The sequence below is a fragment of the Gouania willdenowi genome, chromosome 18, assembly GCF_900634775.1.
Source record: "Gouania willdenowi chromosome 18, fGouWil2.1, whole genome shotgun sequence".
In the NCBI taxonomy this organism is placed as follows: Eukaryota; Metazoa; Chordata; class Actinopteri; order Blenniiformes; family Gobiesocidae; genus Gouania; species Gouania willdenowi.
In genome coordinates this window covers 2,427,740-2,454,691 of record NC_041061.1, presented here as the reverse complement: position 1 = coordinate 2,454,691, position 26,952 = coordinate 2,427,740, and the positions used below count along the sequence as shown (strand labels likewise).

Below are 26,952 nucleotides of genomic sequence, written 5' to 3'. Positions count from 1 at the left end.
TTACCGCGCTCACACTTCTTCTTCTACTAATGGTTTCTGGCAGGATGTTTTTTTGTTTTTGTTTTTTTTAAAAAAGCGCGATGCTGCCCTCTTCTGTTCAATAGAATCACTCTACTTTAGTTTCTCAAATAGAGGTTGGTGGACAGAAGATTGCTGACGACTGCCTTATCTATTAAATTCAAATTTGTTCTTGGCGAAAACGTCGAATTTATTGAAAACACTGTTAAAATAACATTCCTCTTTCAACAGATTAATGGACACAGGACAGTAAAACATGTGAAATATTCTCAAACTGACCACACTGACATAGCCCATCCTGATGCTTGCCCATTTTATTTAAAAATGCAGCAAGCCAACAATGCCCCAGTCTTAATCTGGTTATTTTCACTTGATTTTTAATCGGAAAGTTGACCGCAGGAGTCTATACTGCCCTGTACACAAGGTTGACACTTAAAATAGTGCCTTCCTCTAGTCTCATTCTCCCACTCCCTTTGCCATTGTTGATACATAGTAGTTTTAAAAAAACTGACACACTCAGCCTTCCCCAAACGGATCATATATTCAATTTCAATTTGGTCTGAAGTATTGTTGTTGATTGACATTTCAGTTTGGTGTATTTTGTTGTAAAATATGAGTGACTACCCTCTATGGCAGGGGTGTCAAACTCATTTTAGTTCAGGGGCCAAATACGGCGTTCTCTGAGGATTAGCTTTTAGCTTGGTTGCTCGCTCCGCTCGGCTTCTGATCACACCGCTTATGTCTCCTCCACTGGCGGACACCGGGGGTACGAGGCTCTGCTACTTCGTAGCGGACACCGCTGGTACAAGGCTCAGCTACTCCAGCTGCCTTTTGTCAATCTATAAAACTCCACGTTTTTCATGTTCTGACCAATTAGTACAGCCAAAAACACAGTAATATTTCACAATTTCCTCTCAAAATTCGTGGATTGGCTCGTTTGTGTGCTGTTTGTAAACCGGCTGCTTATCTCCAAAATGGCGACTTCCATGTTGATGACGCACTTTGAAAACCCTCGATAGATAAAGAAAAAGGCTAGATTTATTTTTTTCTTTGATAACTGGTAAACACTGGATAATCTGCTTCAGCGATTCTCAACTGGTGGGTTGGGACCCCAAAGTGAGTCACAAACCTGAACTGAGTGGGTCCCGGACAGCTGGTCAAAAATAAATAAATACTTAATGGCTCTCATTTTGGGCTTGTCTTTTAAATTTAAAAAGAAATTTTCCTTTGACAGACATGCTGTGAAATGCATGTTGCACAGAAAATTATATACTTTTATGTTTTAAAAATAGATTACAATACATATGTATTTTCAGCAGCTATTTTTGAAAAACTAAATTTGGTTGGTTGAATTCTTTAAAAAAAAAAAGAAAAAAAGTGGGTCGTGATTTAATGACCGTGGCAAAATGTGAGTCCCAGGGTGAGAGCAGTTGAGAACCCCTGATTTAAATTATTTGACTAAATTTTTATATATTTTTTTCTTGTCTGCACATGCTGTCAAAGATCAACACTACAAGAAGTGCAATCATTATGAGACAGCAATGCATGTTTTGTTATTGCAATAAAATAAATTGATTTATTTTATTGCTTAATTGTGACCATCACCAGCCCTCCCTAAGGAAGGGTAAGAAATCTTTTATTATAGGGAGGATATAAAAAGGGAGAGCAGTGTTACACCTAAGTGGAGAGGGAGGGGGAGGGGGAGGGGACAGGGAGCAGGTGTCACGATGGGGTTTTATTTTGGAGGGCAGGCAGGAGATCTTGGACTCCCTTCCAGCAGCTTTTTCCTGCTGATTGGCCTCCAGCTGCAATTGATTAAACTGCTGAGTATAAATGTGGAGGCTTTGGTTCACTTCAGTGCTGGGAAATTACTTGTGCTGTGACTATGGTTCTGTTACTTGTGATCTTGGCTCGGTTGGTTACCGGTAATTCCTGGATCGACTTTTGGACATTCTTGTTTACCCTCGCTTCTTGGTTTTGCTTTATGTTTTTTTTGTTTGCATCTGCCTCCCTGGACTTACCATGCCTATGGAATCAATAAATGTTGGAATTATGGACTTGTGCTCTGCCTCCGTCCCTGCATTTGGGTCTGCACCCACACATGCCCATGACAGCAGGGAGGAGAGACTCAAGGTGGGAAATAGAAAGGGTGGGGAAGAATAGATTGTTTTACAGTGAGGGTGAGATGTGAAGTTGTAGAATATATTGTGCTTATGTTGTGTAATCAAGCCAGTATAGTGACAAGTGTGAAGCTTAGCTATAATGGTGGTGGCTGTGGACAGGGGGAATGAGTGAGTGGTAGTACCTAAAGCAGGTATTTGGGATTGACGTGTCTAAAGTTAAGCCCAGTATGAGTTTTATCCCACATCCCAAGGCGTGCCAGTGCATCGTATACCAGTATATGTGCAATAAACTGCTACCGCAAACCCAGGAGCTGCCCCAGACCCGCAGATGCAGCCAGGCCAGCAGAAAGAGTGTGGGCCAGGGACCCCCAGGCCACCCCCCACGGCCGAGCAACCCCCCAGATGCCCCCAAGATCTCAGGCTGAGAGGCAGCCACCGCCCCCCACACACACATCCGAGGAGGCCCCAAGTAGCCGAGCACCCAGCGCTGACTCAATTTAAAAAAAAAATAATAGTCTATGTGTTTGATGCGTTCATTCATTATCCTCTGCTGCTCGATTTACCTTCTTCAAAATAAAAGCCCAAGATTATTTTATCAATATTTTTGTTTGTTTTTGCCAAGGCAAATGCTTTCGTCCTACAAGTTAAAAACCCGAAAATTAGAAAAATAAACCAGATCAACATAAAAAAAAACAAAACAAAGGAAATCCAGCTTTATTGTGACATAAATGTAGGGACATTTAATTTTTATTGCTCCAGCTGTGGACAGCAGACAACTGGAACTTAAAGTGTACACAGTGCATCACAGAGTCAACAGACGACAGCGTAGATTGTCAGCGTCTATCCGTAGCTGCCGTCCGGGGGTCTGTAGAGTTTGGGAAAGGTAAGGAGCTGGACGGCGCTGAAGGCAAACTTCCTGTTTCCAATGTTCTTCTGTACGTTCTCCATCCGGCAACCGTCTCTGCGGAAAAGCGGCCACGCAGTTAAACACTCGCTCCTTTCTTTTAATGATTGGAAGCAAAGAAAAGACAGGGAATGAGTAACAGAGAGACCCTCTGCTGTATTTTAGAGGTCAGGGGTCAGAAACCAGAAGTCAGTCATGAGCTCACGCTAATAGTTTACCCAAAACACCAGAGAAACTCCAAACTGCTCTTAGTGTTTCACCACAAAATTACAAATGTTCTTTCTCTGTTAACAAAAAACATTACTGAATTAACTCCCACAAAGTCATACTCCTCAGTAAATATTACATTAAAGAAGTAAGACTGATTATACTACATGATGAAAAGTGTGAAAAAAGTTGTAGTTGTATTAGTTTTTGAGGTTGCACAATCACCAGGCTACTAAGTGGTCCCCACCAATGCTAAGTATCGCTGCACCTGAACACCACCTGTGTAGACAAAGGGCTCGGCTTGTCACAATACATTTACAATACAAAAAAACATTTTCTACGTCACTGACGGAAGCAATTACTGCAGTTACTGTTACTTTAAGACAAGGACCAGGACCCCTGCTAGTCATGCTTGGATAAAAATTCCAAACAACTTCTAAAGATCCTTTCGATGACCTTTGATCCTGACCTCTGTCTGTCAGTGTGGAGAGACCACTGACTGTACAGTAGCCTTCCTCTGTTACCAAAGAAGCTTTTTCCTCCTTGCAACCATCATCTGGCAGTGAAATTTGGGACTAGTTGGTATGTTTGGGATGGTAAAAGCCCAGGGAACGCTTCCCCAGTGCTCCCGTCTGTGGCACTTTACTGGTATTTGGACAACAGAATGACCAGGCTGAGAATTAGCCAAAGAACCAGCAGGTGAGAGGTGACTAGAAGGAAGGCCACGGGATAAAAGTGGCGTCTGGGAGCTTTTGGGGCAAAATGAGTTGGCAGCAGGGTCGACCCTGATGGACGCTGGTTGAATTCAAAGCCGGGGTCAGTAAACCCTGACTGAGCAAAACATCCAAGCATCTGTCCCCAGGACGCATGAGATCTGTAAATGGGAGTGATTGTGTCCAAAGGTGGAAGAACAGGGAGAAGCGAGGAGGGTGAAGTCAAACAGAAAGCACGAGAAACGTTAAACCGGGAACGTGGAAGTAATCGAACACAAGAGAAACCAACGGGATGAGATGCTTCAGCGTCTGAGAATCAAACGCACCTCCTCATGGTGTCCAGCGCTCTGCCGAAGTGCTGCTGACTGAGCGCGTGTCGCTCCCGCAGCAGCACGCACTGCTCCAGCGTCACCGACATCCCGGTGCGGTCCTTTGCACTCTTGCAGCTTGTCAGACGAATGCCATTCACTTTACGGCAAACCTGCACACAAAACAACACAACTGATAGCAGTCATTGGGAAACTTTTACTCTTTATTACATGTTGCTGCTGTCATTATCTCCACAGCCACAAGAGTCGGGTAGGGACAAGGGAGAGGTGGCCAGCTAACTGCTCCAAAGTGGGTAAATAGTCACAGCTATAAAGAAGTGACTAATTACCCTTCTGTCCTTATCTTCCAGTGAGCGCCTGGAACTGGAGCTGGTGTTTTGGACTGGAGCTGAGGAAACACCGGATGAATGGGCAGGCTTCAGGAGGCAGATTACAAGTAGCCTGGTGATAAGCCACGCCCACTTCCTTGCTTTTTGTAAGAAAGTGGGTATGGTAATTCAGCCGTTTCTGCTAATTTCTTTGATTCGAAAAACACCAAGCCAATCAGAGCTGTACAGAAAGAACGTCATATCTCCTGCGACAAGGAATGTCAAAACAAACATGTCGCCTTCCACGGAGAAGACGTTTATCTACTTGTTTTTAAAAGACCTGGATATATCGTTGAAACCACAACAACAAGAGGCTTTAAACCGGCTGTCTGTACTGTACTAAATGCTATTCTCCTTTGCCGGCTTCATTTAGTGAAAAAGATCTATGCTTGTCGCTCTATTCTCATCACGTCTTCTCATCGTTTAATTGGTTACTCAAACGCCTTGTGAGTGCTTCCAGGCTAATCGCCCGTATTAATCATTGAATAATAGAAGGAGATTAGGATGGATTCCAGGCTAGATTACAAGGGGCTTGGGAAAACAACTATCCCCTAGCCACCTCTGATAGGAGTTCATTTGTGATGGCAGAACCCTTTTCTGAGCACATGGCTTATGAAAGTGAACATTGATCCTACGTCATCACAATAATTGATAGAGTTTCGTCTCTGGATCTAATCTAAATCACATGCTTCAGTTTCCCAGTCATAGCTCTGCTTACCATGGCGGCATTCCACAGAACTTCCACATTCTTCCTCTTCTTAGCCTCCAGGCTGCGATCCAGGGATAACAACATGTCTGGAACAGACTGGATACCAGCTGAAAGAAGATGGGTCAGTGAACTCTGTTGATGTCTTATACATCAGAGGCTAATTAGTATGTAAGAATTATAAAGGTACCCATGTCAGGAAGAGCCTGTTGGAGAGTCTGACAGTACGTTTTGAGACACTCACAGTTCTGCTGGTTCACTTTTTCCTGCAGTGAACTGTCACCAAACCTGAACACAAGAGAAAACTGCTGGATCTTACCTAAACCTGGCCAGAGTGGGAAAAATCAACATGATAGGACTTTTATAATGGAGAACTCGTATCCATGTGCATTAGGGACAGAATTTAATCAGCAGTGACGTGCCGTGACCACGAGGGCTGGGTAGGCACATTGCAAATCGAGACCACCAATGACAATTTCATATGTTTCTGCTGTCAAGTGTTAATTCAATTCAAATCAATTTTATTTGTATAAAGCAATTTCCAACAAAGTCATATCAATGCGCTTATCAAAATACAAAATTCATAATAAGAAAGAAAAAACCCAATAAGATCCACATGAAGAAGTGTTTATCCATCTAACAAAATCAACATCATAAACACCATTAAAGAAACATAAACAATTATTTGATATAGCCTCCATACTCTCCCAACAAGATATATCTCATGACACGGCAGCACATGGAAACACAGAAACACCGACAAAATGACAACAACTCAGAACATCCTCAGTGAGGATCATCCACAAAGTCAATCCTTCCTTTTGTACCATTCACTGTGAAAAGTATGAAACATGTTCTGACCTTACCTTTGCTGAAGCTCTGGTAACTCAGGTGTTGGTCTCCATCTTTTAAAAGCTGTCGTTTTTCCTCAAAACAAAGTTTCTCTATCATCTCTAGCGCTGTCATCCACACTGTAATGTTATCCCACCCACTAGCTAGAGAACGTAACAGCAGCAGTCACGTGTCATCTATTCACTAATGTACTGTGAACTTACGTATAGAATTTAGCATAGCGCGGTTACGTGCAAAGGCGCTGCCTTTACACGTAAATGGATGTCATATTGGGGAGCTGACTGCGCATGCGCGAACACGTAAAATCACGCAATGAGAACGGAGGCAGAAGAGCGACGTGCCTTTGGGAGGGGGCGTGGCCTCCCTCTGCCTTACAGCGGAGCAAAGAAAAAAAAAAAGACTGTGCAGCTGTTCCAGGAAATAGCTCTGTTTAGTAATTTGGGCTATGAAACGCACAAAATGCGGACACTCAAACTTATAGGTACTGTAGGCTATTGGATATGGAAAAATAAATAATTTATAATTATATGATAATTAAAAAAAAAAAAAAACCTTGCCTACCCTGACGGCACGTCACTGGTAACCAGGGAGGGGCAGAGAGCAAGTGTGGGGTGGCCACCTTCATATGGCTCTCAATCTATGTCAAACTGATGTTTCAGAGCTAGCCCCAATTCTGGTTCTGCCTCAAGCCACACTCATGAAATTCTAGCACCTTGAAAAAGAAGTAAAGCAATCAACATTGTGGGCAGTTTCAGTCCCACATGGTACCATGCCAGTTCCCGAACCAAGCTACCTAGCACATTAAAACCAATAAATAAATCAGTTCAGAACTTGAAATGCAGGTATAGTTTAGAACCGATATTGTGTTCAACATCCTGAACTGTGGTCTGTGATGAACTTTCAGATAGTTCACATCCCCTTGCTTACCTTCTAAGAAGTTTTCATGTGTACAAATTGTTTTTCAAACATAAAAACTTGAGTAACCTAACAAACAAATTTGTATTTTAAACAACATTCAGACTCAACTGCAATGTATTTTGGAAAGAATAATCATTAAAGTCAACGTTTGAGCACAAATGTCTGTTACGTCGCAAAAAAAATTAATTTGTTTACATCCACCATATCTTTATACAACACCTGCTCCCCACTTGGACTGGCATGTGGAATCTTTCATTGCCAGCAGAACTAGAACTGTTGCTGTCTGAAAATAGTCTAAATGAAAAAATTTGGCCAACACAAACAGTTTATACAGTTTACAATGCATTGGGGTTTTCCTAGGAGTTTGTTTTAGAATCTATGAGGTGTTGAGAAAGACATTTGTTGCTGGTAAAGTCCATATATACCTCTCGGCAAAACTCTGCTGCTGGTTGATCCCAATGTTGAATAGAACCGGACAGATTGGTATCAGGCATCCATCTTTTAGCTCTGATGGCAGGGAAGCAAAGGACTCTGAGGGTAATGGCACATTGATGACAACACCGTTCCTGAGAAAAGGCAAACACACAATAATGTGACAACTCTCTTCTCTGGACAATGTGTTACTGCCTGTATTTCTCACCATGTGCCACTGAGCGTCGGCAGCAGGTCATCCACTTGCTCCGTTTTGGCCTCAACGAGGTTAAATCTGACTTTTCTCAGGTCGGCCACGCCCACCTCCATATCTTCGAGCATTCCTATCTCCTCACCTGACCCAGGCAAACACATGGTGGTGGTTACTGTCACAGATACTGTGTTCAGTGCGATGGCAGTTGTTTATGTACCGTAGGTGCTCAGAAGGCCTTCGAACTGAGCCAGGACTCCTACTTTGTGAAGCTGCTGCAGAAATTCAGGATCCTCCAGACCTGCTTGTAGCTTCAGCATGAATCCACATACAACTGCTGACAGCTGCGAAGCATGCAAAGTTTTATCATCACAGACAAATTGAAAAGACAAGTCAGCTTTAAAATCCTATGTGATAATTCTGACCGCCTGGCTGAAGACAGCGTGACGCCTCTGCAGTACATTGGCTGGCCCTTGACCAACGGACGCTGCTACCGCTTCCTGGAGCACCACGAATGTCATTGATGCTCGGGCCTTCTCTACTGCCTCACGTACGCAGTCCCTGAGTGTTACCACAAGAGGGAGCAGCTGCTCCTGCCAGGAGGTGGAGGAGGCTGAAAGAACAATGGAAAACAGAGGAGAAGCTGGAGAGTTTAAGAACTTCATGGAACAAAACAGCTTTCGAACATCACTACGATGAAAAGACTAGTTTCTGCATTACAAGGTGAATACATGCTGTAAAGCTCTCTCAACTCAGGTTAACTATCAAAGCACCAACAAAAACAATAGTTGGACTCACAATATTGAGGAATGAAAAGAAGATTTTATCCTGAGATGCTAACACCTCGTAACCACCACAGTTGTAAGACACCAGTGTACCTCAAATAACTCATCAACAGTCACAAACCAACTATTATTATTATTATCATTATTATTGTAAGACAAAGAGGTGATATGGTACATGGATCTCAGACATGGACAAACCTTTCTCAAACCTGTCGCTGCTCTGACAACTTGTTTTAAAAGGTGAGACTTGGTAGAAATGGATCAAGGAAACTTAGCTGTAGAGCTATAGATACTAGTCAATGTAGTAATTAACTAGTTTCTGTCTTACTGGTTAAACAATCTGCATCTCTCTCTCTTGCTGCTTCCTGCTGATTGGGTGATATGTCCCCACGGAGGCGGGCCTCTTTCCCCTGCAGTCGATCTACCATGACCACGATGCAGTTTATGCTCTTGGTGACGTTTGCCCATGCCCGGTCCTACACAAACACACAGACACACACGTGTAATACTGCCAATGTGTACTAAAACATCCTGAACCTGCAGCAATGAAGCTCAAGACTTGCCCACTCTTCCTCGTCATACTCTTCCTCCTCTTTGCTATACTGCAGGCCGTTCTGATTAGTTGGCATGTTGTCGCAGAGGAACCCGTTGGCGTGAAGCTGCCTTATGTTGCAGTGATTGTGGATCTCCTGCCGCGCACTCCTTACCAACTCGTCTTTCACAGCGTGGACGAATTGCTCCGTCTGCGTTTAGAAGTGGCACCGTCATGGTTTGAGCCTGAGCGTAAATGTTAGCCAACTTCCTCCTCACCATTCGCTCACCTGGTAAACGAGGCTGTCTAGAATCTGCTTCAGCCGGGCCGGACTCATCTCCAATGAGATGGAAAGGAGTTCCTCAGCTAGTCCAAAAATAAGCGGCTGAAGCTGGGCCAAGCTGTCAAGAAGCTCCCGAGCTCGGAAGCTCTCGTCCCGGGAATAGGAGACAAAGCTGGAAGAGTGGAACGACCAAACCTCAGACCTCACGGAGAAGAAAGTCTAGACTCCATAAAACAAAACCTTAAAGAGTTGAAAGTCTAAACTACAGCGACTCAAAACCTTAAAGAGTAGAAAGTCTAGACTACCGACCATCGGATTACCACATGGGTACAATGGGCAAATTTATTTATATTTTGTTTTAATATAGAAAATAAATTTGTATTAGAATTTTTGTGGTTTTGAAAATGTCGTATGATAATAAAAATCATATGAATGTTAAAGAATGTATAATATTAGATCATTAATGTGTTATTACACAATGACGTACCTGAAGAAATTCCCTCCCCCCTCCCCCGTGAGTGTGGAGGGGGATTGACCAATCAGAAGGGAGAATTGGAGATGAAAAGCTGAGTCGCTTTAGCGCACCAGCTGGTGTTATGGGGCCAAAACAACGTCATTGTTTGGGACTCTAAATGCTGCGCACTGAAGTTTGTCTCCAAAGATTGTTTGAAACAGGTTGTTAGAGTCATTTCTGAACAAAAAGAGTCATGGAGAGTGCTTCTCTTTGATTAAATTTGATTAAATTTAACACTATATGGAGATTATGGATCGAGAGCTGACAGCTGATGCAGTGGCCAAGCGGTTAACATATTTTTACAAACTCTACAATCTGTAAAATGTGACGAAGCAATAAAACAATGAACACGTATATGATCTGTCTCATAAAAATAAAGAAACACTTGAGATCCTGCATCAATGAGAAAAACAAAATCGATTTCTTCAGGTACAAATCTCATTTTGCAACAGATGTCTCGCAAAATGTGTTGCAAAATTCAAGCAGCGCAGATTCACGCGAGAAAAGTTGTTTGTGCGTCTATAGCAACAGATTTGAGAAGTTGTAACAACAGAGTCGAGGTTGTAAACGATAATATGCTACAGACACTCAAAACCTTAAAGCTTAGGAAGTCTAAACTACAGACACTCAGAATCCTATAAAGTAGAAAGTCTAGACTACATCAGGCTACATGGACAATTTGTAACATGGCCACAAAGAAAGCAAAATGTTTAAAAATATATATGTATTTTGCTTTAATAAGTGTTTTAAGATTGTTTTTTTTTTTATTTTTGAAAAGTTATCTTCCTGTACAGAGCATGAATATTGCGGCCAAGCAGGGTGGGGGGTGTACAGATTAACAACTGACGCATTGGGCTTCCCTATTATGACCTCCAAGTTCTTCAACTGCAACACTTTTTAGGTAATTTTTGTAAAAATGTATGAGAAGTAAAAACTGAATGGAATTAATGTTTACTGTCACAAGGTGAAATAGCTCGGGTTATAAGACTTTACTAAACATGACCGTGTTTGATCTAATGGTAAATAAAAACAGGTTTGCCAGTTGTGACCCAACGCATTGGAATTGTATCCATGGAAACTGAGCTCATGCGCGCTCACCCAAATTCATTTATTTAGCTTCTACTTTTACAGTTTTTTCTTAATTGTAATCAGAGGAAAGTGACACTAACATATCTCAACCAAGTCACGGGGGAAGAAGCTAATCTACGGGGCAGGTAGTATTGTTATACTGAGATAGAAATGTAAAGAATGGGTGAACTAATCCAGAGTAGAGCCTCAGTAATCCGGACGCAGAGGAGATTACAGGGATTATCTAATCTCAGAAGGACATAAATGCTATTAGAGGTTGTAACCTGTCCTGGTGTTTGGTGTGTTTGCAGAGAAGTCGCCTCAGACCGCCGTGTTTAAAGGCCTGGTGGTGGTCGGCCGGAGCGCCAAACGTGATGACATCATACCACACGCCTGAGGGGGCGGAGACAACAGTGACTGGAGGGGAAAGCGAGCTGTGATTGCTGTGATTCTGCCAGAGAAAAGGACCGACCTGGGCCGTCCGGACCTGTGACCTCCATCCTCTGTGTGTGCAGGTTGGTGGGAATGAACTGAAGGTGTTGCTCAGATTTACTGGTGCTGGACTTGAAACAGGAGGAGGCTGTTTTGGGAGAAGACGATGGAGTTAAAATCCTGACCAAACCTCACAAACACACAAAACATATTTTACTCAAGGCCAACGATCCACAACCAAACTCGGAATACTTTATTTTTTTGTAAATAAACAACATACCTATCAATCAAATGCAGCATGTTTTACTCAGACAATGAAACATCTCTTCAATTATTTTATTTTATTTCTTCAATTACAAAATAAAATCCTTCAAGTACAAAACAGGACATTTGTGTTTTGATCTGAAAGGCAAAAAAATAATGACAAAAGACAGGTGATGATTTTTTGTTGTCAAATTGAAAGCAGAGTTGGGGTCAATTATAATTGTAATCACGTAATTGATAATGAATTACAAATACAGTGTAATTATAATTGTAATTGTGTCTTTAAAATCTGTTGCTGTTGTAATTGTAATGAAATTGTAATTGAGTTTAGATGATTAACTTTGTAATTGTAATTGCCATAAAAACTGTATAAAATGGTCAATTATAATTTAATGCAAAACTGGGGAACCATGTTACAGTTCTATGTACAGTTCTACACATATGTAGTTAGCAGTTATTAAAATATGTTTTACAGTATGTCAAGCTTTTCCAACATTTTACTATTTTGACATGCCATGACCACTAGGGTTGGGTAGGCACGTTGAAAATCGAGACCACCAATGACAATTTCATATGTTTCTGCTGGCAAGTGTTAATTCAATTCAATTCAACTTTATTTGTATAGTGCAATTTACAACACAGTCATCTCAATGCGCTTATCAAAATATAAAATTCATAATAAGAAAGAAAAAACCCAATAAGATCCACATGAACAAGCATTTAGCCATCTAACAAAATCAACATCATAAAACACCATTAAAAAAACATAAACAATTATTTAATATAGCCTCCATACTCTCCAACAAAATATATCTCATGACACGGCAGCGCATCCGTTGTTTGTGTTGGAAACACAGAAACACGGAGAAAATGACAACAACAACTCAGAACAGCCTCAGTGAGACATCCACAAAGCTAATCCTTCATTTCACTGTCGAAAATACGAACAATGTTCAGACCTGACCTTTGCTGAAGGTCTGGTAGCTCAGGTGTTGGTCTCCCATCTTTTAAAAGCTGTCATTTTCCCTCAAAAGAAAGTTTATTTATCATCTCTAGCGCTGTCATCCTACCTTTAGTGTTATCCCGCTTCTAGCTAGAAAATGTGGCAGCAGCGGCCACGCGTTATCAATTCACTAATGCACTGTGAATTTAAGTATAGCATTTAGCATAGCACAGTTACTTCCAAAGGCAGCGTAGAGAGCTGCCTTTTTACCTAAATGGTTTTCATTTGGGGAACTGACTGCGCATGCGCAAACACATGAAAACACACCATGGGAACAGAGGCAGAGCAGCAATGTGCTTTTAACAATGTTTAGTCATTTGGGCTATGAAAAGCACAAAATGCTGACACTTTCAAACTTATAGGTACTGTAGGCAATCGGAAATTGAAAAATAAATCATTTATAATTACATTATAATTAAAGAAAATCATCAAAATATCAATTCACCCTTGGGTAGGCACTGCCAACCTTGCCTACCCTGACTGCACGTCACTGCCAGAGGTATATTGACACAAAAAAGGCTCAGATGCCCACACCAAAAATATTAAAACCTATATTTTCATTGATTAGGAAGCCTAACAAGGTAACCAATAGATAGTAAATAAACTAGATGATAGATATATGTTTTTAGTGTATTTTACAGCTGATTTAGAACCTGTTGACATAAGAGATGCTAACAGAAAGGTAACACAAGAGGAAGGTTAACTTTAATGTGATTATTTATTTTAGACTCAGTAATTGTGATGAATTGTAATTGAACTTTTGTAATTGAGAACGTAATTGTAGTTGACTTTCTGAGGATAAAAAATTATTGTAGTTTAATTGTAATTCGGAAAAAATGCAAGTCATTATAATCGTAAATGAACCGTAATTGTAACAGTGAGCACCAGTTGTTTTAGACATTTTATTATTGTCAGGACTCTGAAAACGGTGGAGGTGTAAAGAGTGCTGATATATTCTACTCAAGTACTGTTACTTCATTGAAATTGTACAAGTACAATTAAATATTACTCAAAGTAAAAATTACTAGTTACTTTCACCCCCCACATTTATTATTGGTAATAAATCCCTTGCATACAGTAAACATCTCATGTAGAAACTTAAAAAAGAAGAGATGAAATTTACCACAATTAGAACCTAATTTATTTTCCATGAAGGCATCTCTATAAAATAAAAGATTGTCAAAATGTACATTTAAAAAATAAAATAAAATAACACCAATTAAGTCAATTAAAAATAAAAACTTTATCACACTTAGTATAGCTACATTTATGAACTCTAAAACTAAGAAAATAACCAGCATTCAATGCTGTTTTGGTACCATAATTACATTTAATCTGACTGGTCGGCTATGATGTGATGCATATGATTGTTGTCTGGTTATTTCATTTTTTGTAGTTTCACAATGTCCGTTGATCATTTTAACACAAAAAATAATATAATTTACACAGTAATTGTTGGTTGTAGAAATGGAACAAATAACTTTACTTCTTTTAAAACGTACTTGAGTACAAGAAAAATTAATGATTCGGGAATATACTTAATAAAGTACAAGTACCCATAAATTAATTACCGTAACGTGGGTACTTGTAATCCGTTACTTTCCCCTCTGAAAAACAGAATAAAAAAAATAAGAGAACCATAACCCTATAAACATTCCCACAGGTTCAGACCAATTGTCTTGTACTAGTCCGTGGAATGTAAAGTCATTCTGGACGTTTACCTGGAAACCTTGAGAACCTTTGGGTGCAAATATCCCCTGGTCAACACTAACTCTGACTTCGTCCTCACCTGAGAGCTTATCCAGCTCAATGAGCGTCTCCTGATAGCACCTCAATAGGTCGTTGCAGTGGTCGAGGACGTCAAGGCGGAGCTCGTCCCAGTGCGGAGAAAGGTCACCGAGTTCCTTCACTTCCTGCGACCTGAACAAAAAAAGATGTAGGTTGTAGCCACTCCATTAATCTACAATGACGATTTTACAGATGTTATACTTCAGAGTTTCACCAAAGTCACAACATGACAACAAAAAATCACAAAATGATGTGGAGGAGATGTTTTTTCTATAACGTTCCGTGTATTGGTTTTTAGCTGGTCCAAGTGGTTCCTTGGAACCATTGAGGCAGAACGTACCTGTTTGTGAGCTCGTGGATCAGCATCCTTATCAGCTTCTTGGGTAGAGAGAAGGACAGCGGTGTCTCCGACATCTGTTCCCGTACCAGCAACCACCGCTGGTCATTCGTCTGAAACCTGTAGACTCTACACACCCGAGAGCACAGCACTGCACACACAGAAGGTCAGAGAAGGAAACCCTCACAGGGGGCGTCACCGTCAATTCACCATCAACCCACCTGCCCTCACTGTGGGACTGTTCTCTTGGTCGTGGACGGAGGTGTGGAGGCTGTCGCACAGCCCTAGACGCTACGGCAAGAAGACAAGGTCAGATGTAAGTAAAACAGACACTTAAGGCGTGTTTCTATTGGTGGGATCAGCTCTACACGGCTCCTCACTCCTCGCTTTTGGGACCCAATACAGTTTTTCTGGAATGTTTCCATTGAGCACCAACTATCAATGGTGGCCAAATGTTGATGACTCTTCGCCGTGATGATTCTCTGAACCAATCAGTGTCTGCTTTGTGTCTACGGCACATTTTCAGACCAGGGCTGCTTTTTTAGGAACTAGGTACTAAAAAAAGCAGCACCAGGTACCACGGAGGAGGTACTTTTTCCAAGTGGAAATGCGCAAAAAGAGAGTAGAGCCGATACTGCCAGTAGATATGCAGCAGTGAGGTGAGATGAGATAAGCTAGGATAGAATAAGTCAGTGTTTCTCAAATGGGGGTACGTGTACCCCTGGGGGTATGCAACGGTACTACATGGGGTACTTTAGAGAGAGAGAGTGGAAAAAGAACAAATAAAGTGTCAATCTTGGTCCCACCCCAGGTGTGAGATGACTGGAAAGGATAAAAACTATAGAAATAAATCTGTTCAAATTGAAATAGATTTTTGAAATTTTTTAAGTATTATTCTTTAAAAAAATAAAATAAATCAAAACAACACACAATCATAAAAAACTGTATTTATATACTTTCACTTTGTGAAATATAAATATAGCTCTATTAAAATTCAGTAAAAGAAAAAAAAATCTGAGCTCAAACATGATCAAAATCTAATTCTAGAAAAAAAAGTCTTTGGGGTCACCAGAAATGCTTGATATCAACATGGGGTCACGATCCAAAAAAGGTTGGGAACCACTGCACTAAATACTGTTTATTTCCACTTATTTACAAAATGAGATTCTTTAAAATGTGTGTTATCACTCGATCATTCCATCATTGTGATCTATAGTTGTTTTTTAAGCAAAATGTTGTAGCTGGACAAAGGGGGTACTTGAGCTAAAACAGTTTGAGAAGCATTGGAAAAGGTTTACCTCTTGAACAAGTAAAAAAAAGGGGTCTGTTTACGTCATATGCAAGAATGAGATGGAATGAGATCAACTAGGATGAGAAGAGATAATATATTCAGGATAAGAAAGGATAAATAAAGAAAAGAAAAGATGAAATCATTCAGAAACTTTGGTAACAGGCAAAGACAATGTCTCGCAGTTTCCACCAACATTTCCTGGATGTTTGTAGCTTGTGGTGTTTTCCTCCCAACTACTGTATATTTTACTGTTAATGTCTGTGTGACTCGTGGTCTACAGCAGTGGTTCTCAACCTTTTCAGCCCACGACCTCCAAAATAAAGGTGATCAATATAACTGGTGACAGACATGTGCTTTAGCACAGGGGTTCTCAACCTTGGTGAGACACTGGGAGGGGGTCACCAGATGCCTTCAAGACACTTAAGAATATTCTTTTAACAATATAAGCCCATTTTTGCTTATTTTTACCCTTTTTCTGCAACTACACCAAACTTGTCATATTTCAATGCCTTTTCTGCACATTTTTTTCAATTTCAAAACATAGGTTCTAGAGAGCGGGGACCCCCACTGTAGCTGAAGGTGGTTGAACACAGACATGAACATTGAAGAACAGTCATGTGGAGACAGGACCATCTATAAGGGGGAATAAAGGGGAGCGCTTTATGGGGTCCATCCATAAAGTCAGCAAAATGATGGTCTATTGTTCTATGATTTTAAAAACCACAGGAATTGGTTAAAAGTTGCAAATTAGAGTGGACATCAAAAGTAGTAAAAAGGGTTCAAAGTGTCAATAGTGGCTTAAAAGTGACTGAGAAAAAGTAGGAACAATTCATTTAAACTGGCAAATAATGGACATGAAAAATCATGAATGTAGTTAAATTGGCAAAGCATGAAATATGATGAAAAAAGGTTAAAAGTGACAATAATGGGTCAACATATGTGACATCAGGTGAAAAAGTGGTGGAAAGGGCATCAGGCGACCCCATTCCAGTGTCTTGGGACCCCAAGGTTGAGAACCCCTCTTCTAAGAAATAACAGGAGAAACTCGCTGAAGTTCATCTTAATCAAGATTCAAGAATGATCAGTAGCACCTGAATCTCGTCCGGTCAATCCGTTCGCTGACGAAGCCTCTGTTGTACAGATTGATAAACGCTACAAATACACATCATCTAATTAGACCTGGGCTTTGTAAGCCCCACCCCTTCCAGGTTCCCAGCCAAATATAAAGCCTGTCCTACAGCCAGAGATGATTCTCGTAAATACTCCTTTTAATTGGTTGAAGCGTGTAACCTCTGCCAAGTCCATCGCCCACTGCTCAGCATTGATTTTATTTATAAATTAAGTATTGGTTATCATCTGAATGATGAAGGTCATCTAAACCAGGTCCAGGCACTACAGGAGCTTCCTGGCCAGGATGAAGTCCTGCATGTTTGCAGAGTTGTAGCACATTAAAACGTTCTGGAAACGCAAACATCAAACAGACTTGCAGGGTGGTACTTTCTACTCAAGCCAGTGAGGAAAGGAAACCAGACCAAAGGTTGAAGCCTGAGTACCTGAGAGGGTCTGTCCTCCTCCTGGGTTTCTCCTTCCATCTGCAGACCTGGAACCTGGACCTTCCCTCCCTGGACCTCCTTCACCCCGTCCACCGTCCTGATGAGTCAGAAGAAAACGTAAATGTTTACCAAAACAAACCGTAGTACGTATGTTTGCTCTGTGCTACAGCAGTCTTTCCTGCTCTCACTTTAAAACACGCAGGTTGAACATACTTCAGGAGGAATGAGGAAGTCTTACGTGTAGAAACACGACGAGCGGAAACCACAGATCACAGTGAGTGAGACTCACACAGTCCCAACAATAAGAGCACCTGACCCTTAGAAAACACTCCTGATCCCTCCAGGCAAGGATTCCAGGCACAGATACAGGAAGTACTGGAAGTGGGCAAAAACTACACATAATCTTACCCTCAAAGTGATATTTTTTTGTTCTAAGTACAAAGTCATTCTGCAAAAAATCTTTCAAAAGAGCGTTTAGAATGATATACTTCAGTTGTAATTGGTTTCTTTCCATATTAAGAATGGTGCTCACCAGGGTTGGGGTCAATTATTATTGTAAAATTGGAACTTTTTTCTGAGATAAGGCCTTCATAAAAACTTAAAAACGAGTTAATTTTGATGAGCACACTTAAACTGGGGTTAAACTGCAGTAAGGCATGAAAAATGTGAAAAACACTCAAACCCAAAGGCTATTTTTTTTCTGAGATAAGGCTCTAAGGCATACATTTTTATGGGGTTATTTAGTTAGGGCTCAGTAATTGTGATTGATTAAATTTGAACTTTAGTAATTGAGAAGGGTTTATAAGTGCTGAAAATGTCTTGAAAGTGGAAAAAATTTGCAAAAAAGGCTTTGAAATTTGATGGGAAAATGACAGAAATAGGAGTATTGTAGCAAAAATGCATTAAAATGAGCAAAAATAGTGATGAAAATAGGTTAAAATATGGAAAGTTTGGTGTTGCATAAAAAGGGTTAAAAAAAAGCAAATATTCGTTAAAAGTGACCAAAAATGATGAAATGGTGAAATGGGATTTTAAAAACCACAGAAGTTGGTTAAACGTTGCTAATTAGAGTGGGCAAAAACAGACAGAAAAAGTGGTAAAAATGGTACTTCAAAGTGTCAATATTGGCTTAAAAGTGGCCAAAAAAAGCAGGAACTGGCTGATAATGGATGACAAATCGTGAATATGGTTATATTTGCAAAAATAAGCATGAAATATGGTGAAAAGAGGTTAAAAGTAACAGTAATGGGTCAAAATATGTGACATTTAGTGGAAAAGGGTTTATATGTGCTGAAAATGTATTGAAAGTGGAAAATAGTGATTGAAATTTGATGGAGAAGTGGCAGAAATGGGAGTAATGTAGCAAAAGTGCATTAAAAATAGCAAAAATATGGCAAGAAAAAGTGATGGAAATAGGTTAAAATATGGCAAGTTTGTCGTAGTTGCAGAAAAAGGGATAAAAATAAGCTTAAATGGGCTCAAATTGTTCAAAAAAATATATTCTTAGTTTCTTGAAGGCATCTGGCAACCCTCTCATGGTCCTGACCCCAAGGTTGAGAATCCCTGCTTTTGAATATTCCTGTTTGTAGATTACTGAAAGGACTGTGAACCCAACACTGTCTGCATGAATCTATTCTCCTGGTTATTTAAATCCAGCTTCTGTTCTGTTGTAGAAGGGTGACCATGGTCTTCAGTGGTCTGTGGGATCCGAACCTTTAACCCTTTCATCATTCGTTCATCTATGACTTGGAGCAGGTTGATACTGACCACAGAGCTGCAGTTCCTCAGGTGTCGTAGCTCCTGACGGCGTCTCGTTGACGTGTCAGAACCAAAGCTACAACCTTTGACCCGTCAGCGGTTCAAACATCATTATGATGTTATTAGTTCTCTCTCTGAAGCTGCTGTGTAACCAAAACAGGAAGCACTGTTTGTTCAAGTCTGTGGGGGCGGAGCCAACCGCCCCATTTCCTCTTAGTGTACGGCTGATAAGACTGCTTCAACCTCTGACTCAACACACTTTATGTCTCTGCCTGTGCCAGCAACACGTCAACTATAATACAATAAAAACAAGAATATACAACACATAAATAAAATACATACAAAGGTTGTGGAGGAATGGAGGAAAACTGTGTTTAAGTTTCATCATGTGTCATCTGGTTAGATCTCTGAAGCTAAGCAGGTCTGGTCCTGGTTAGTAGATGGATGGAGACCACTGAGAATTCCAGGGGCCACAGTGGGCAGCAGTCACTCCAGTGGCATCTGTCATTGTGTCCTTGGGCAAGGCACTTTACCCACATTGCCTAGTATGAATGCAGTGTGTGAGTGAGTGTTGGTGGTGGACGGAGGGGCTGATGTGATGGCGCACTATGGCAGCCTTGTTTCTGTCAGTTTACCCCAGGGCAGCTGTGGCTACAATAGTAGCTTACCATCAATAAGTGTGGAGTGAAAGAATTATGCCTTAATTCTGTAAAGCGCTTTGAGTTTCTATGATCAAGCGCTATATAAAATCCAATGCATTGTTATTATTATTATTGTTGTTCACCTGAAAAGAAAAACTTAAAATAACAACATTTGGGGGAATATGAAACGACCGCTGCACTGGCTGTCCAAAAAAAAACAAATGGAGCTCAAACGACCGCAATAATTCACCAAAAGAGCTTTAAAAGCACAAAAAAAACAAAACAAAATTAAATAAATCTCACAATTTAATTTAAAAAATACACAAAAGGACCAAAAAAGAGTGGGGAAATCCTCTTTTCTTATCAGTCATAAAAAAACAAGTGTAAGCTGATTTTGAAAAGTAATATAAATGATGTCAAAAGGAATACGAAACGACTGCTGCTCAGACTGTCCAAAAAACAACAAAATTACACTAAAAGTTATCAAAAAAAAGCAATAATACACAAAAACAGCTTTAAAAGGACAAGGGAAACAATATAATTCAATAAAGCTCACAATTTAATTGCAAAAATACACAAAAGGACCAAAATAGAAACATCAAAATATAGAAAAACTACAACAAAAATCTCAGAGGTGGGAAATCATCTTTCCTTTTCCGTCACAAGAAAAAATAATGAGTGTAAACCAATTTTGAAATGTAATATAAATGATGGCAAAAGGAAGATGAAACAACTGCTGCTCAGACTATACAAAAAAAACAACAAAATTACACTAAAAGTTATCAAACGGAGCTGAAATTACGGCAAGAAAACACAAAAAGAGCTTTAAAAGGACAACAAAGAAAAAAAATTACAATAATTGTTAAATTTGATTGCAAAAATACACAAATGGATAAAAAAAACCCATCAAAATATAGAAAAACTACAACAATACAACAAACAAATACTATAAAAATCATCTTTAATTGTCTGTCACCAGCAAAAAAAGAATAAGTGTAAATTGATTTTAAAACATAATATGAATGATGACAAAGGACCATGTGGAGAAAACCTTTTTTTTTTTTTAGTTCATTGAAATTCAAAATAATTGGTCATTGGAGTCTGTTTCTGTGGATCTCTGACATAAATACAGAATAAAGAGAAGTGAAGCTTGACCTGAGGCTGAGCGACTCCTTCCACCGGAGCAGGTCACTGATGGTGGAGACGAAGCCCAGGAAAGTTCCCTGAAAGACAAACAAAGATGGCCGTGTTTTAGACGACATGATTTGTTGTTTGACTCATAAACCAAAGTCCTGTTTTTTATCTTTACAGTTCAGTATTATTATGGCCCTCGACCCTGAAGGCTTCACGTTTTAACAACAAGCACCAAAAAACCTCCTATAGTTTACATTTATAAAAGGATGCATCCGGAAGGAAGATTATTGCATTCGCAGAATATTTTTTTTGTATTTGTTTTTTCTGAATTGATGAGATAAAAATCAGTGAACAAAAAAAAAAAAATAGCCCCATTTTTCTGTTTTTATAGGAAATATTTTTTGGTTTTTCTGAATTTATGATAACATTTGTAATAGGAAATCATTATAGCGATAATACAACAGGAAATTATTTTATTTACTTTTTCTTCTTCTATGAAAAATATTATTTATAAGTAAGTGCGCAATGACACCTCCCTTCAAAATAAAAGCAATACAAACAGAACATATTTCTTTCATTTTAAAACTGTGACTGTGTGAAGAGATCAGGGTTGGGGTCAATTACATTTTCAATTACAATTACGTCTTCAATTATCCATGTTCAATAACAACTCAATTATGAGTATTTTGACCAGCATTTGTTCCAATAACAATTCAAATTAAAATTATTATTTTCCCCCTGAAAGTCAATTACAATTATGTTCTCAATCAATAAAGTTGAATTACAATTAATCATAATTACTGAGCCTTTAATAAATAACCCCATTCATCTTGTGTTAGCTTTCTGTTAGCATCTCTAACTCTAACTGGTCTGTTCTGGTTTTGACCCATGTCTTAAATCAGCTGTAAAATACACTAAAAACATTATGTATTGTCTTTTTATATTTTCATCTCTTGGTTACCTTGTTGGGCTTCCTTATCAATGAAAAATATTGGTATTAATATTCTTCGTGTGGGTGTCTTTTTCTTCAAATATTAAAATTATCTCAACACACACAAAAAAAGCGAATATTTTTCCATTTTTATGCTTTACTTTATACAACCTTATTCACCCCAGTTTCAGTGTGCTCATCATGTTTAACTAGTTTTTAGGGTCTTATGATAGCCTTACCTCAATTACAACTCATTTATGATTACAACAGCAATAGATTTTTTCAAATACAATTACAATTACGATTAGGTCATAATTGCAATTAATTATCAATTACGCGATTACAATTATAATTGACCCCAACCCTGGAAGAGATTGACACACACACACACACAAAGTCATGTGCACGTAAAAAAAATCCCTCTTCAACAGTCATCAAATCACTCTGTTGCTATGACGATAACCGAAAGCTCAGGGGATTACCTTGACGCACTCAACCGATCAAGACACGCACACACACACGCACGCACACGCACACAATGAGTGGGATGAAGGTTTTATATCTTTTCTTGATTGCAATAAAATTCCCACTTTAGATTAAAATCTGCTTTAGGTTCTTTATTTTTTATTTTGTGTCTCAGCATGTAGTTGCTGCCTGTTTGGGTTTTCTCACAGTTTAAATTTAAATAAAAGAACATTTATTCTGGTAACTAATGAAATTACTTTAGGAATTATCATCATTTCTACAAGGAAACACTTCCAGGATAGAGAGAACCAGTAAAGAAGTGGTTTAACCTTTCAAAGTAAAAGCCAGCTGGTTTCATTTGGGAGCCCCGCCAGGACCATCTATTGGTTTTATAACCATAGGCGGAGTTTGAGATTCTGGCCGGGGGGGGGGGGCAAAAGAAAAAATAGAATTAAATATATAGACCATCTTGAGATTCGTGCCAACCACCATGTGTAACATATACAATAATGCAAAAAAGTGGTTTAACGCATCATTTAATGTTGTGAATTCATGATGAAATCTTTCTGCTTCATTGTTGCTGCAGTACCATAGATGAACTGCTGGGTGCAGTGTTGCTTCACCATTTACACTGTGAAGAAGAATTGCGCAACAGAAGAAGAACCAACCTAAAGTCTCAAAAGTTTGGAACCATTTCACTGAAAACATATACTACACACTTGACGTAGAACTATCATCAGTGACATGAACCTAACAGTAATATGTCAGAATCAAAACAGTACATGTACAATAGCTAAATTAGACAAAACATGTGGTGGGAGATATAATGAAAATTACACCGGCATTCAAAACTGAGAGCGAGTGTTCTGCTCAGACGATAGGGCACTAACAGGTCTCTAAAATACACAGGAGTTTGATCATGTAGAGCTTTGTATGCTAACAGGAGGATTTTAAACTCTATTCTAGATTTTACAGGAAGCCAATTAAGGGAATCCAATACTGGAGAAAAATGCTCTGATTCATGGTTTCTCTGACTTTTATACGTTCTGCTGTGGGCCGAATTGGATGCTGGAAAGGGTCGTATTTGGCCCCCGGGCCTTCAATCTTTATTGTCAGCACCGTAGAAATATACCGTTAAATTTTGGTGGAACAATCTTTCTCGATGCCAACACCCATTCCACCAATTCCGGAGATTACAAGAATAATTTTCTTACTTCTTTCATGTCATATTTTTATGTTTTGTTCTACCATGGGGAGGGAGAGGTATCTCCCCAAATAAGGCCCTTTTGAGATATGGCCGTTAACCTATAAGAGATGCTAACAGAAAGCTAACACAAGCTTTCATTGTACTTGTACAATTCATTGCACTTGAACTTTAGTAATTGAGAATGTAATTGTAATTGACTGTCAAGCAAAACAACTTTATTGCCATGAGAAAGCATGCCACACGAAAAAGATTAAATGTAAAAAAAAAATTGCTACATTTTGGATGTGCAAAACAATAAGATAAAATAATAAAATAAAAATAAAAATAGAATTTCACTATATATACTCGATGTGGAACAAAATTTACAATTACGTTATGAGTGTTATAAAAGGGGAAAAGGTTATGAACAGAATTTTACATATCAATATACACACATGCATTCAGTTGCATAAGTACATACAGTACATATATACATACAGTACATGTACACAAAAACCTACATATGTATATATTCATACATGCATGGGCAAACTGTATATATAGATAGTCTGCCCGTGCATGTATGAATACAGACTTTCTACGGGGGACAATGCACTAGGACTATTCAAAAAGAAGACAAAATGAATCTCGCTGGAACTATTACATGGGAGTTGTAATTGAACATGGATAATTGAAGACACAATTTTAATTTCAAAATATAATTGACCTCAACCCTGGCAAAAAGTATCCAGATGTTTGATGCACTGCATGCAGTCCCTTACCTGTCCAGAAGGAGAACTGGTATCGCCTCCTGGTGGATGGAAGCAGTCGACGCACGCGCTCCATGCACTTTGCATCTCAAGATTAGAATAAAAATAACAATGAACCAATAAAGATCCTCCCTGTTTAGTTTGTTTTTGAGGTAAACACTTTCCTACTTCCTTCTTTTAAAGCCTCGACTGCCTGGACATGAAAAAGCAGGAAACTAAAACACCTTCACACTCATATAATTAAAAAATAAAATCCAAACAGAGGCTTGTTTCAGAAAAAAAAAGAAAAAAGTGTGTTTAAAATCTTCAGTTTTTCCAGTTTGGAAACACTGAGTAGGAATGTCCAAATAATCAATGACGTTCATTCACTCCTAACCAGACCATCACAGACCATAACACACTAACACACACCATCTCACACCAACTGACGTTCACTGGTTATCAACTGTCAATGGGATTAAAAACGCTCGTCCCTTTGCATCATGGGAAATGGAAGCCGAGGAAATTTCATCTGAAATGTGCACGTGTCATCCAATCACACATCTCTCTCTCTGTGTGTGTGTGTGTGTGTGTGTGTTGGAAAGCTGCCATACACGAAAGCACCCTCAACAATAATCCTCTTAATACATTTTTCTGGCACACACACACACACACACACACACACACACACACACACACACACACACACACACACACACACACACACACACACACACACACACACACACACACACACACACACACACACACACACACACACACACACACACACATAAAAGCACCAAAAAAAGCTTGTAGCAGATTCCAGGAAATATTTTATGTTCCACTCACAATGCATCATGGAGCGGTTGAGTATGACTAGTGTTCGAAATCGCATACTAACGTACTACTCATACTAAGTCTGACATCAAAATACGAGCGTACGCAAGAAATATTTGGATGTATACTATATGGAGACATTTTTTTAAGTGTGCACGGTGGGCTAGTATAAAAGCAACACACAGGAGGTTATAAGCTTTTTCACACTCTGGAAGTGCGCATGCGTGACGGGCTAGGGTCATAGGTCAAGAGGGACAAAAATGTCAACACAACGCTGTTTGTGTTACAATGAGTATTTAGATATTCAGTTGTCTGTGTGTTCCTCAAATATCTCTGCGAATCCGGATCAAACTGACCTGAGAGTTTCAACATGGCTGCCGCTTGGTTCAATAGTGTGCAACGTCGGATTTGTTTGGACTGCAGTGATACCGTTAATTCATTATTTCATAAACTGGTCCAAAAAAACAGAGCAACCACAATCACGTGCGAGCCAGAGGCAATCGCTGCGCGCGCTCTCGCTCTCTCTCTCTCTCTCTCTCTCTCTCTCTCTCTCTCTCTCTCTCAATTCAAAACAGCTTTATTGCCATGAGAAAGCATGCCACACGAATAAGATTAAATGTAAAAAAAAATAGGTACATTTGGGATGTGCAAAACAATAAGATAAAATAATGAAATTTCACTATATATACTGTATGCGAGTATTTGCGCTTTTATTCATAATGGATGAGGAGTGACAAAAAAAAAAGTGCCTGGCATAATCTATGGTTAGCTGAATGTGTATAAAATTGATAAATATAAATTGTATATTATATTGTTTATTATTATACATGATAACTAAACATATATTAATGGTAGTGATAATGTGAGATGGTGAAAATACACAGAGAAGAACCAAATATACTGTATCGCCTATTTCTAATCACTTGAATCTCACCATTATTTTGGCTTTTTGTTAAGTACTGTACATCATAAAAGTGCAATGTAGACCCTTTGATTGTTTGTAAACATTGTGACGTAATTTGTTGGGCGGGGCTTAGCCTGGAGGCAAACCACGATAGATGACTTACTCGCGTTGTTAGACAATGAGGAACGACGTAGCAACGTGGCGGCCATCTTACCTCAGACAGCTGGCCCCGCTCATTACGTCGACGTCAATGGAGCATGTACTATTTAAATAACCATAACTTACTCAATTTTCAACCATTTTTTAAACGGCGAGCGGAAATTTCAACATGTACAAGCATCCTATGTCATCCCTACGTATAATAAGGTTTGTAATAAGACAAACCGTTTGTAAATCCGTCAATATTTCATCGAGTTGAGGGTATTTTTGTTTAAACTGATCACTCACCTTCCAACAGCTACAGTAGAGCACGTCGGAATGTCGGAACGTCAGTTGTCTGAGGAAAGATGGCCGCCGTTGAGCTACGCTGGTGAATCCCGCTTGCGTCAGCTAGTTTGTATATGTCTATGCTTTAGCCAGCGGCGTTTCCTGTTTTTGCCTCCAGCCACGTCACTCGTGACGTAGCAATTAAGGGGTCAATACCTAGAAAACTTTATGGAGCCTCAACAATTTACTTATTTAAAATAAATAAATACAAATAAATTATTAATTAGTATACTCTGTAAAAATTGGAT

General features: G+C 39.4%; 1 protein-coding gene across 5 annotated transcripts; it reads right to left on the bottom strand.

Annotated features, from left to right (window-relative positions):
- Positions 1-2,829: 2,829 nt before the first annotated feature.
- On the bottom strand, positions 2,830-26,757 carry LOC114480156 (type II inositol 3,4-bisphosphate 4-phosphatase-like). 5 transcript variants are annotated; one of them, XM_028474020.1, is made up of 19 exons: positions 26,666-26,757; positions 21,165-21,232; positions 17,611-17,707; positions 14,988-15,057; positions 14,770-14,917; positions 14,431-14,561; positions 11,415-11,522; positions 11,227-11,335; positions 9,367-9,532; positions 9,109-9,288; positions 8,874-9,021; positions 8,186-8,373; positions 7,981-8,104; positions 7,779-7,905; positions 7,564-7,704; positions 5,559-5,656; positions 5,381-5,478; positions 4,292-4,446; positions 2,830-3,102 (listed from the first exon to the last, which is right to left on the bottom strand). In XM_028474020.1, exons 3-19 carry the CDS (start codon positions 17,647-17,649, stop codon positions 2,982-2,984), a joined length of 2,151 nt encoding a protein of 716 aa, XP_028329821.1. In that variant the 5' UTR covers positions 17,650-17,707; positions 21,165-21,232; positions 26,666-26,757; the 3' UTR covers positions 2,830-2,981. The 5 variants fall into 5 exon arrangements, with proteins under 5 accessions (XP_028329821.1, XP_028329816.1, XP_028329820.1 ...); XM_028474015.1 differs by lacking the exon at positions 26,666-26,757 and adding an exon at positions 24,508-25,052; XM_028474019.1 differs by lacking the exon at positions 26,666-26,757 and adding an exon at positions 22,869-22,885.
- Positions 26,758-26,952: the final 195 nt, after the last annotated feature.

Bases quoted from the DNA above. Each gene is read 5' to 3' on its own strand.
- LOC114480156 (XM_028474015.1), bottom strand. From the start codon at position 24,582: ATGCAAAGTGCATGGAGCGCGTGCGTCGACTGCTTCCATCCACCAGGA. The intron at 14,918-14,987 runs GTGGGTTGATGG...CTGTGTGTGCAG, and splicing joins CAGTCCCACAGTGAGGGCAG to TGCTGTGCTCTCGGGTGTGT. The intron at 4,447-5,380 runs GTAAGCAGAGCT...TTTTGTGTGCAG, and splicing joins TTCTGTGGAATGCCGCCATG to GTTTGCCGTAAAGTGAATGG.